This window comes from Mobula birostris, chromosome 30 (assembly GCF_030028105.1).
Source record: "Mobula birostris isolate sMobBir1 chromosome 30, sMobBir1.hap1, whole genome shotgun sequence".
Classification (NCBI taxonomy): Eukaryota; Metazoa; Chordata; class Chondrichthyes; order Myliobatiformes; family Myliobatidae; genus Mobula; species Mobula birostris.
In genome coordinates, this window is record NC_092399.1 from 87,273 (window position 1) to 100,260 (window position 12,988).

General features: G+C 40.2%; 1 protein-coding gene across 1 annotated transcript in view; it reads left to right on the forward strand.

Moving 5' to 3' along the window:
- Nucleotides 1-12,988, forward strand: part of LOC140190647 (serine incorporator 1-like) — a 65,933-nt gene that overhangs the window by 27,045 nt on the left and 25,900 nt on the right. The window contains exons 3-6 of the mRNA XM_072247405.1: nt 2,222-2,409; nt 8,846-8,925; nt 11,995-12,132; nt 12,729-12,898. Of these exons, the coding sequence (XP_072103506.1) occupies nt 2,222-2,409; nt 8,846-8,925; nt 11,995-12,132; nt 12,729-12,898 (576 nt within the window). The remainder of the gene's footprint in view (nt 1-2,221; nt 2,410-8,845; nt 8,926-11,994; nt 12,133-12,728; nt 12,899-12,988) is intronic.

Genomic DNA, 12,988 nt, shown 5'->3' on the forward strand with positions numbered 1-12,988 from the left:
GTATATTTGACAATAATAAAACAATTTTTAATACATGCAAGGATAATAATGAGCAGCATTAATATGTGCATCGCCTTCATGTTTTTATATAGTGTAATAAAGAGTATGGGTGACAGGGTGGAGGTATGTCTCTACCAAAGGAGGTATAAGCTGCTTCTTCCCTCTGCCAGCTGCAGGTCACCCTTGGGCAAGGTGTAGCACCTGCTTAGCTCCCCTATCAGGGCCATGTGAAGCCATGGGAGCAGCTGCTGCGTATCACAAGTCCTGGTTATGCGACCACTGATGCCAAACAGACAGTTTCTGAAGAGTTGATAATGACTGGGGTCACCCATCTTGTAAAGACACTGCCCTGAGGAAGGCAATGGCAAACCACTTCTTGAAGCCAAATTTTCCAAGCACAGTCATGGTCATTGAGACCATGATTGCCTGCATCGTACGACATGGCGCATGATGATGATAATGAATAAAGATCCATCCTTATTAAAACTCATGTTTATTCTCTTTTTTTAAAATTTAGAGATATTTAGAGATAAAGTGCAGAAAAAGCGCTTCTGGACCAACGAGCTGCACCACCCAGCAACCCATGCATTTAACCCTAGCCTAATCATGGGACAATTTATAATGACTAATTAATCTACTGACTGGTGTGACTTTGGACTGTAGGAGGAAACTGGAGCACCAGGAGGAAACCCACACATTGGCAGGGAGGAAGATTCAAACTTGTTAAAGATGACTTTGAAATTGAACTCTGAGCTCTGCCCCAAGTTGAAATAACATTGTGCTTACCTCTTCACCACTGTGGCACCCAAATTGTTTTAAATTTATCCAGCTTTTATATTAATTTATTTGTTTTTAAAAACATTTTGATTTCTCTCCAGTATTAATGTAGTTGGCACTGATAAAACAAAGTTTCTACAGTTGCAGCACAGTCACTTTTGCAATAACCCAAATCTGTTTAAAGCTACTAAAATTCTTTGAATGTCATAAATTTTTTGCCTTGACCATATTTATTTGGTCACTCTCTCATTTGCTGGTTATGATTTTCTCAAGAATAGTTTGGCGCATTTTTCTTATTTTCTGTGTTAAATAGATTGCTCCCTGAATTTGTGTACCTTGTAATGTAAAAAAAATCTATTTCGGCACTGTTCTTGAAATTTGATCTGTGCAAGCATGAAATTCCTGAAATTTTGAGTTATTGAAGAGTGCCAAGAACATTTCACATGGGTCCTGGCAGCAGAATTGCACCCCAGCAGTAAAATGATTCTGAATCATGCATTATTGAAAATGCATGACTTTTTAATCTGATAGATGAAAGTCTCCTTTTTGAAGTTCAAAGTAAATTTATTATAGAAGTACATTCATGTTACTGTATACAACACTGAGATTTATTTTCTTACTGTCATTCACAGTAAGTACAAAGAAGCACATTAGAATCAGTGAAAGACCACACTCAACAAGATGGACAAGCAATCAAAGGTTCAAAGGTCCAACTTAATGTCAGAGAAATGTATACAATATACATCCTGAAATGCTTTTTCTTCGCAAACATCCACGAAAACAGAGAAGTGCCCCAAAGAATGAACAACAGATAAACATAAGAACCCCAAAGTCCCCACCAGTTCCCCTCCCTCCTGCGCGTAAATGTGAAAAAGACCAACGGTGCAAGAGAAAAAAGATAAAAGCGATAAATATCAAGAAAATGAGATGAAGAGTAGAAAGTAACAGGTTCAGCAGGTCAGGCAGCATCCATGGAAGTGAATGGACAGTCGCCATTTTGGGCAAGACCCTTCTACAGGACTGGAAAGGAAGGGGGAATATGCCCCCTTTTTATTCTGGCATCTCCTTTCCTGAAGAAGGGTTGGCCCAAAATGTTGACTGTTTCCATAGATCCTGCCTGACCTGCTGAGTATCTCCAGCATTTTTTGTATATTACTTAATGTTTTACTTCCTTCAATGAAATACAAAAAAAAATTCTCTAACATTTAATATTTTGGAAAATGAAGGTTTTGGAAATCTAAGATTTGCTCTTTTCTACTGACATACTAATGCAGGTGACATAAAATAAACATCAAAACAAAATTTATATAAAAAATCTAGGGTGCCCAAGACTTTTACAGAGTACTGTATGCTTCGGACTCAGTTATGTAGTTAAGTGGATATGATAACTTACCTAGCAAGAGACTGCTACTTAACTAGTTATTTTTTAAATCTCTTGTTACAGATTCCTGGATTTTGTGAAGGAAGTTCAAGCATTCCTTTCATTCAGGGCCGTGTCAACTGTAACATCATTGTGGGTTACAAATCTGTTTATCGCATATGCTTTGGTCTGGCTGCTTTCTTCTTCTTGTTTGCCTTACTGATGATTCAAGTGAAAAGCAGTAAAGGTCCAAGAGGTGTTCTACAGAATGGGTGAGCCACTTCAGATGAAAGAAACTTATTTCTTCAGAATCTTTAGTAATAGCATCAGATATGGAATTTGCCAGATCTTATGTACATCACAAAATCACATTCTGACCAGTGTACAGCAAAAGGTTAAAAGTTAAATATATTAAAGATAGGGACATTTCAAAATAGAGAAGGCCACGTTTGGGGTTCAATTGCATTAAAGTTCAAAGTAAATTTATTATCAAAGTACATGTTGTTGTTGTTGGGTGCCATCAAGTTGTTGTCGACTCATGACGACCTTATGGATAGTTGCCCTAAGTGAGTTTCAATCCTCGCAAAGGCGGCTCATTGTTGATAATGTTGCATTCGTAGCTCTGCTTATGGTGTCCGTCCATCTGATTGGCAGCCTTCCTCTCTTCTGTTGTCCTCCACCTTGCCCAGAATGATATCCTTTTTCAGGGAGCTGTTTCTTTGTATGATGTGCTGAAAGTACGATTGGCGGAGTCTTGTCATTTGAGTCTCCTGAGAGAGACGTGGTTTGATCTTGTTGAGGACCAATTTGTTTGTTCTTTGAGAGGTCCACGAGATGCATATGTCACATACACAACCCTGAGATTGATTTTCTTGTGGGCATACTTAATAAATTCATAATAGAATAATAACCATAATAGAATCAATGAAAGACTGCACCAATTTGTGCATTCAATCAGTGTGCAAAAGACAACAAACTGTACAAATACAAAACGAAAGAAATAATAAATAAGTAAGTAATAAATATCAAGAACATGAGATGAGGATTCCTTGAAAGTGAGTCTTTAGGTTGTGGGAACATTTCAATAATGGGTCAAGTGAATTTGAGTGAAGTTATCCCCTTTGATTAAGAGCCTGATGGTTGAAGATTGGCAAGTGTACCTGAACCTGGTAGTGTGAATACCATAGTGTGAAGACGCCTATACTATCTTCCTGATAGCAGCAGCGAGAAGAGAGCATGACCTGGGTGGTGGGAGGGTTGCTGATGGATGTTGCTTTCCTGCACCAATACTTAATGGTAGGGAGGGCTTTACCTTTGATGGACTGGGCCATATCCACTACTTTTTGTAAGATTATCCGTTCAAGGGCATTGCTGTTTCCACACCAGGCTGTGATGCAGCCAGCCAATATTCTCTCCATGACTCATTTATAGAAGTTTTTAGATGTCATGCTGAATCTTCGCAAACTCCTAGGAAGTAGAGCCACTGCTGTGCTTTCTTTGTAATTGCACTTGTGTGCTGCACCCAGGGCAGGTCCTCTGAAATGAGAATGCTGAGGAATTTAATGTTGTTGACCCTCTCCACCTCTAATCCTCTGATGTAGTCTAGTACATGGACCTCTGGTTTCCTCCTCCTGAAGTCAGTAATCAGTTCTTTGGCCTTGCTGACATGAGTAAGGGGTTGTTTTAGCACTATTCAGCCAGATTTTTAATCTTCTTCCTATGTGCTTATTTATCACCACCGTTGATTTGGCTTAATACAGTGCTGTTGTCAGCAAACTTGAATATGACATTGGAGCTGTGCTTAGCCACACAGTCATAAATGTAAAGTGAGTAGAGCAGATGTTTAGTCAAATCTGAATAAAACTTGGGAGACCAGCTTCTTATAGTTACCACAGTTTATTGCGCACCCCCCTGCAGGAGTTTGAGACCCAGTTGTCAGAGGGAAGGCACGTAAGTACTGCCACCATCCGACAAGTGGGCCCACTCTCTTCAGTTACAGACATATATTTATACATAGTAAGCCCCATACATTACTGTTGCAAGATGCTATCTGAACTAGTACGCCACCAAGTCTGTTGGTGCGAAACTTAGCTACAGATAAGAGAGTCTGCTAGATCAAGGCTCAATTACAGATGGATGTGCTGTCCAGTCCTTATCAGTTATTCCCTTTGCTAGGCCCTGACTTAATTACAGATGGATGTTCCTTCCTGTCCTTATCAGTGAGTCCTCCTCCTCCTACTCAAACGAGGGTATAATGTACAATGTTATCAAACTCTCAATGTCTCTCTGCAAGCTGAGGAGAACTGGTAATGAGCCTGTCTTAGCTGGCTCCTGAAGGCAGAGTTCACTTCAGTTCAAAAATTCCTATTCAGTCCCAATTATTGTTTTAGCCAGAGGTTACATAGATTCAAAATGATTTTGTTATATCCCTAATTCCTCACAGGGGCTGAGCACCAGCTTTGTGGTGCACCTGTGCTGATGGAGGTTGTGGAGGAGATGTTGTTGCCAATCCAAAATGACTGGGGTCTGCGAGTAAAGAAGTTGAGGATCCAATTGCACAAAGAGGTATTGAAGCCAAGGTCTTGAAGCTTATTGGTTAGTTTTGATGGGGTGATGGTATTGAAATCCAAGCTGTAGTCATTAAAGAGCATCCTGATGTATGCATCTTTTGCTGCCCAGATGCTTCAGGATTGAGTGAAGATAGTGTATGTTGTGGACCTGTTGCTCTGGTAGGCAAATTGGAGGGAATACAAGTCGCACCTCAGGCAGGAGTTGAAATGTTTCATCACCAGCCTCTCAAAACACTTCATCACTGTGGATGTAAGTACTACTGGATGATAGTTACTGAGGCAGGTTTCTGCGTTCTTCTGAAGCATTGGTATAATTGAAGCCTTTTTGAAGCAGGTTAGTACCTCAGACTGCAGAAGCAAGAGGTTAAAGATCTCTGAACACTCCAGCCAGTTGATCAGAATAGGTCTTTAGTACCCTGTCAGAACCAGATGCTTTTCGTGGGTTCACCCTTCTGAAGGCTGCTTGCACATCGGCCTCAAAGACTGAAATCACAAGATCATCGGGAACTGTGGGTGTTCGTGATGGTACCACCATGTTTTAATGGTCCAAGTGAGCATGGAGGGCATTCTGCTCATCCAGAAGCAAAGCCCTGTTGTTGCCTATGTTTCTTGATTTCACTTTATAACAGGTGACAGCATTCAAGCCCTGCCACAACAGTCAAGCGTCACTGGTTGATTCAAGTTTAGTCCAGAATTGCGAATTCATCCATGAGATGGCTTTCCAGAGATTGTACCTCGACCCCTTGTGACTTCAAGTCAAATCAAGTCACTTTTTATTGCCATTTCGACCATAACTGCTGGTACAGTACACAGTAAAAACGAGACAACGTTTTTCAGGACCATGGTGCTACATGAAACAATACAAAAACTGCACTGGACTACGTAAAACAACACAAAAACTACACTAGACTACAGACCTTTCTTGGTCATCAGATTTAAGTGCCTCTGATCTGGCCCTCGGTAGATTGCGGTTCTCATGGTTCATCCAGGGCTTTTGGTTAGGGATCAAAGATGCAAGTAAGATAGGTAATTTCACACTTCAGTGTGTCCAAATTTGTTTTCCAGCCAATAACATTGTCTGTGCTGTAACTTAGGCAACATGGTAGCCAATTCTCAACATCCTCAAATTGTGGTATGAGATAAGCAAAGTAATTTGATTTAGAATTTGTTTGAGAGAAGTATTGCTTGAGATGAAGAACATAGCTGCTGTAATGAAACTGTGGATCTAATAAACCATGAAGCATAGTCCTCCTGAATATGCTCTATCTATATGGGCATCTGATTATATCAACCTATGGAAATAACCCGACAGAACTAAGTCTGCTATACAAAAGGATAATATTGCACTTGCAGAATGCTTGAATTAAAGATCAAAGTGCTGAATTACTCAAAGGTGACAGCATAAGTAAAGTCCTAAACATTTATTACACCTACAGAACAAGGCCTTTGCCCAAGGACATTAACACCAATCTTCAAGTACCCATTTACACGAATTATGTACTATCTCTGTGTTGTTCTTCCCAGAGTACAACGTTCACCCACAGCCAAGGAGAAATTTTGTCATTAATCCACTAACCTGTATGTTTTTGGGATGTGGGAAGATCTTGGAGGAAACCCACGGAGTCACAAGGAGAACATGCAAACTCCTCAAAGGAATTTGGGATTGACCCTGAGTTGCTGGATCTGTAAGGCAGTGACTCAACTAGCTCTACCACTCTACATGAAAAGTTTAGAGATGAATATCTTTTCATTAAAAAAATGAGGAAAAAACAAGAAAGGTCTGCTTTTACATTGTGCTATTTTTTTCTAGAATGATGATTGAAAACTTTTGGATTTTGTGGCTTTTTTTCATCTCTCTATTCCTTATCTCTTGGGATATTTTTAGGGTATAATATCATTTGTCTCTGAAATCTGAGTTTAATAAGGAAATTATGGAAATTGAGTGATAGACATGTTTTACATGGACCTCAGTAAGGCTTTTCACAAGGTCCTGCATGGTAAAGTGTTCCAGAAATTCTAAATAGATGGATAAGGCACAAGGGATCTTAAGGCATTTTGACAAACTATATCCAAAATTGGCTAGGTGATAAGGAGGCAAATTATATTGGTGATGGATATTTCTCTGACTGGTAATCTATATCAAGTGATGTACCACGGGAGTTGGCACTGGGGCTTTTGTTGTTTGTAATGATGACCTAGATACAAATGTAGTGGGTATGAGTAATAATTTGGTTGACAACACAAAAAGTGGTGGAGTCTTTGATAAAAAGGCAGTTGTTTTAAAATACAGTGAGTCATGGGTTATAGAAACATAGAAAACCTATAGCACAATGCAGGTCCTTCAGCCCACAAAGCTGTGCCGAACATATCCCTACCTTAGAACTACCTAGGTTTTACTTATAGCCCTCTATTTTTCTAAGCTCCATGTAGCTGTCCAGGAGTCTCTTAAAAGACCCTATCGTTTCTGTCTCCACCACCGCCACCGGCAGCCCATTCCACACACTCACCACTCTCTGCGTAAAAAAACTTATCCCTGACATCTCCTCTGTACCTACGTCCAAGCACCATAAAACTGTGCCCTCTCGTGCTAGCCATTTCAGCCCTGGGAAAAAGCCTCTGACTATCCACATGATCAATGCCTCTCAATAGCTTGTACACGTCCATCAGGTCACCTGTCATCCTGCGTCGCTCCAAGGAGAAAAGGCCGAGTTCACTCAACCTATTCTCATAAGGTATGCTCCCAGTCTAGGCAACATCGTTGTAAGTCTCCTCTACACCCTTTCTATGGTTTCCACGTCCTCCCTGTAGTGAGGCGACCAAAATTGAGCACAGTACTCCAAGTCGAGTCTGACCAGCGCCCTATATAGCTGCAACATTACCTCTCGGCTACTAAACTCAATCCCACGATTGATGAAGGCCAATGCACTGTATGCCTTCTTAACCACAGAGTCAACCTGTATCACAGCTTTGAGTGTCCTGTGGACTCAGACCCCAGGATCCCTCTGATCCTCCACACTGCCAAAAGTCTTACCGTTAATAATATATCTGCCATCATATTTGACCTACCGAAATGAATCACCTCACACTTATCTGGGTTGAACTCCATCTGCCACTTCTCAGCCCAGCTTTGCATCCTATCAATGTCCCGTTGTAACCTCTGACAGCCCTCCACACTATCCGCAACACCCCCAACTTTTGTGTCATCAGCAAATTTACTAACCCATCCCTCCACTTCCTCATCCAGGTCATTTATAAAAATCACAAAGAGTAGGGGTCCCAGAACAGATCCCCGAGGCACACTACTGGTCACCGGCCTCCATGCAGAATATGACCTGTCTACAACCACTTTTTTGCCTTCTGTGGGCAAGCCAGTTCTGGATCCACAAAGCAATGTCGCCTTGGATCCCATGCCTCCTTACTTTCTCAATAAGCCTTGCATGGGGTACCTTATCATATGCCTTGCTAAAATCCTTATGCACTACATCTGTGGCTCTACCTTCATCAATGTGTTTAGTCACATCCTCAAAAAATTCAATCAGGCTCATAAGGCATGACCTGCCCTTGACAAAGCCATGCTGACTATTCCTAATCATATTATGCCTCTCCAAATGTTCATAAATCCTGCCACTCAGGATCTTCTCCATCAACTTACCAACCACTCAAGTAAGACTCACTGGCCCATAAATGGTATTTGTACAAGTACATAGGAGTAAAGAGATGTGGGCAAATGGAATTAATATAGACAGACATCATGATTGGTGTAGTTAAGATGGGCCTAGAGGGCTAGTTTCAGTGCCGTACATTTTTATAGAAAAGTTTTTTTCCAGAGAGTAGTGCATCTCTGGAATTCTCTGCCTTAGAATGTGGTGGTAGCCAAAGATATATTTAAGGTGGCAATAGATGATCCTTAATTCCTCAAGTTTTCCAATATTTGAAGCTGGCACGGAAGAGGAGATAAGGCCAGCATAGATGGACTATGATCATACTGAGTGACGGGGCAAGCTTGAGGGACAGATGGACTATTCCTGTTCCATTGTTGTTATGTGTACTCTTGCTATTTTAAATAAGCTTTACTATCCTCTTGGTGGTAATGAGCATATTTCATTTGTGAGCATAATGCCTCTAATGGCTCTTCTAGGTTCTGGTTCTTCAAATTCCTGGCCTTGGTGGGAATTACTGTTGGTGCTTTCTTCATTCCTGAGGGGACATTTACAACAGGTATTGTAAAAAATCATCTTTATGCAAAGAAATTCATATGAAAGTTCTTTGTAATGCATTAATATATAATATGGCTATGTTAAAATTAGTAAAAAGCAAGCAATCATCATTTGTTCTCTTCATGAGGTTCAGTCCATAAGTATGTAGACCAGCAATCAGTGGATCAGATATTTAATTTCTTCAGGTTTGTGAAAATAAGATGATGGCCAGAATGTCTGTTTATGTTTTCACCCCTAATGGAAGTGTTGGGTGAAATACGTTTAAAACTATAACCCTAATAGCCTATTTTTTTTCTCTCCCTCTGCAATCTATGGTGGAACAGGCTGGAACAACTGAATGATTAGTAAGTTTGCAGATGACATGAAAGTTGGTGGTGTTATGGATAGCAAGGAAGATTGTTTAAGCTACAACAAGACATAGATGGGATAGATAGTTGGGTGGAACATTTGCAGATATGATTTAATCTTAACAAATGAGAGGTGATGCACTTTTGAGAAATCAAATAGGGTTATGTCACACATATCTATATGGTAGGGGACCAAGGATAATTGATGAACAGAGGGACCTTGAGGTTCAAGTCTATTGTTCCTTGAAAGTGGCAGCACAGGTTGATAGAGAACTAAAGAAAGGATATTGCATGCTTGTTTTCAAGGGTTGGCACATAGAGTTTTAAGTTGGGATGTCATGTTGTAGTTGTACTAAACCTTGGTTAGGCCACACTTGGAATAATGTATGCAATTCTGGTTTTGGCACCATAGGAAGAGTATAATTGTACTGGAGCAAGTGCAGAGGAGATTCACTCAAGATATCTCCAGAATTGAAGGAGGTTAGTCATAGGGAAAGATTACGTAAATTGGGCATATTTTCCAAGCCCAAAAAAAAGGGAATGATTTCATAAATGTATATAAAATTGTAGGAGGTTTAGACAGGGTAGATAGAATCTTATCCCTTTGTAAGAAAATCAAAAGCAAGAGGGCATAAATTTAAAGTGAGAGAAATAAGGTTTAAAGGAGATTACAAGGGAAAGGTCTTTATTTCACAATCAGAATCAGGTTTATTATCACCAGCATGTGGTGTGAAATTTGTTAACTTAGCTGCAGCAGTTCAATGCAATACATAATCTAGCAGAGAGAAAAAAATAATTAATAAGATAAAACATAATAATAAAAAAACAAGTAAATCTATTACGTAGATTGAATAGATTTAAAAAAGTACAAAAACAGAAATACTGTATATTTAAAAAAAAAAGTGAGGTAGTGTCCAAAGCGTCAATGTCCATTTAGAAATCAGATGGCAGCGGAGAAGAAGCTGTTCCTGAATAATACAAAGAATGGCTGATTACTGCCAGAGTGGGCAGTGGAATTGGACACAATCGCTATGTTTATGAGACATACAGAGAGGCACTTGAGTAGGTGAGGAATAGATGGATTTGGCCCTAAGAGTTTTTCGAGAAAGTTACCAGGAAAGTGGATAAAGGCAAGGCAGTAGATGTTGTCCTCTTGGACTTTAGTCAGGCATTTGACAAGGTCCTATATGGGAAGCTGATCAAGAAGGTTCAGTCGCTCAAGGTTCAGGATGAGATAGTAAATTGGTGAGACATTAGCTTTGTGGGAGAAGCCAGAGAGAGGTAGCAGAGGTTTGCCTCTATGACTGGAGGTCTGTGACTAGTGGTGTGTACAGAGATCAGTGCTGGATTCTTTGTTGTTTGCATCTATATCAATAAACTGGATGATAATGTGTTTAACTGGCAGATGACACTAAGATTGGGGGTTAGTGGACAGTGAGGAAGGCTATCGTGGCTTGCAGAGGGATCTGCATCAGCTGGAAAAAAATGGGCTGAAAAATGGCAGATGGAACTTAATGCAGACAAGTATGAGATTTTGCACTTGGGTAGGCCCAACCAGGGTAGGTTTTACAGTGAATGGTAGGGCACTGAGGAGTGTGAAAGAACAAAGGCATCTGGGAATACAGATCCATAATTAGATGAAAATGGCGTCACAGGTAGATAGGGTTGTAAAGAAAGCTTTTGGCACATTAGCCTTCATAAATCAATGTACTGAGTACAGAAGATGGGATGGTATGTTGAAGTTGTGTAAGACGTTGGTGAGGCCTAATTTGGAGTATTGTGTGTAGTTTCGGTCTCCGACCTTCAGAAAAGATGTAAACAAGTTTAAAACAGTGCAGAGAAAATTTACGAAGATATTGCTGGATCTGGGGGGCTTGAAATATAAAGGAAGATTGAATATGTTAGGATTGTACTCTTTAGAAGGTAGAAGATTGAGAGGAAGTTTGATGGAGGTATGCAAAATTATGTGGGGTATAGTTAGGGTTAATGCAAGCAAGCTTTTTCCACTAAGTTTGGGTGGGACTACAACCAGAGGTCATGGATTAAGGGTGAAAGGTGAGAAGTTTAAGGGGAACATGAGGGGAAGTTTCTTCACTCAGAGGTGTGTGAGAGTGTGGAATGAGTTGCCAGCACAAGTGGTGCATGTGAGCTCAATTTGAACATTTAAGAGAAGTTTGGTAGGGCTATGGAGGGCTACGGTCCTGGTGCAGGTCGATGGGTCCTAGGCAGTTTAAATGGTTTTGGCTTGGACTAGATGGGCCAGAGGGTCTGTTTCTGCACTGTGCTTCTCTATAATTCCAAATGGGATTAGTGTAGATGAGTGTAAAAGTCAGTATTGACATGGTGGGTTGAAGGATCTTTTCTGTGCTGTACACCTCCATGATAATCCTATTACTATCCTCCACTCCTTTCCAAATCCATAGGCACTCAGTTTTCAAAATCAATTACCAAATCAGGAACAGGAATATGAAATGATTTTTTTTTAAAGATCCTGAATGCAACTTCACAAATCAGCTAACTCGGTGCAGGCTGAGAAGCATCCAGAGGTGACTATCAATGTTGCCTTAGGAACTCCAGCTCAAGATTTTTCCTTGAGGTTTACTCCCGAAGCCTTCCCCATCGTAACTATATATTTTTGTGAAGCGCTGCACATTCTTTTTAGTCATTGGTGAGACAATATTGTCTTTCTTCATCAGCTATTTCTTTATTTTTGTTTTCTTCAGTATGGTTCTACTTTGGTGTGGTTGGAGCTTTCTGCTTTATTCTCATCCAACTGATTCTTCTTATCGATTTTGCTCACTCCTGGAGTCAGTCGTGGGTTCAGAACATGGAAGATGGCAACAACAGATGCTGGTTTGCTGGTATGTTAAAATAAATAATTAATTTTATTCCCTGTTGTTTTCTTTATCTGTGTGTATGAAGGCAGAGCAGCATTTAATAAGAGGTTAGCCATTTGAACACAAATATAATTTCTGTTATTTTTGTTTTAATCCTCAGTGTACTAAAGCCAAATGCCTGCAAAAAATGGAGCTGAAGTTTAGCTCATTGTATTGGTAATTTATAATGTGGACCCAGTTAGACATGACTGTGAATACATATGTCAGGCTTATCCTTGTTGGGCATTGAGTACAAGAGGCGGCACATCGTGCTACAGGTGTACAAATTGTTGGTGAGACTGCACTTTGAATATTGTGTGCATCTCTGATTGTCATACTATAGGGAAGAAGTGTTTGAGCCATAGAGCATGCAGAAACCATCTACACTGATGTTACTGGGACTGGATGGTTTGAGAGTTAGGAGAGACCAGGTCAGTTAACTCCATTCAGGTTAGTGGTGAGGTATGACTGGTAGGGAGAGAGTTCACTTCCAGATCATTTACATTTTCTGTTAATTAGGTTACAAATACTTCTGAAATTACTACGTTCATTTATACATCTTCTCTGCTCTTCTGTTGCAGCTTTATTTATATGTACGGCCTTCAACTATCTTGTCTCACTGGCTGCAGTGGTGGTTTTCTATGTTTTTTACACTAAGCCTGATGACTGTGCAATAAATAAAGCCTTCATAAGTCTGAATCTCATCTTCTGCGTCATTGTCTCTGTTGTGTCCATCTTACCAAAGGTTCAGGTAAGAAAACAAAACATGGATTTGTAGTCATTGTGTGGATTACTTGTACAAATAATTCACCATCTGTTTCATGACAGCTTTTCTTAAGCT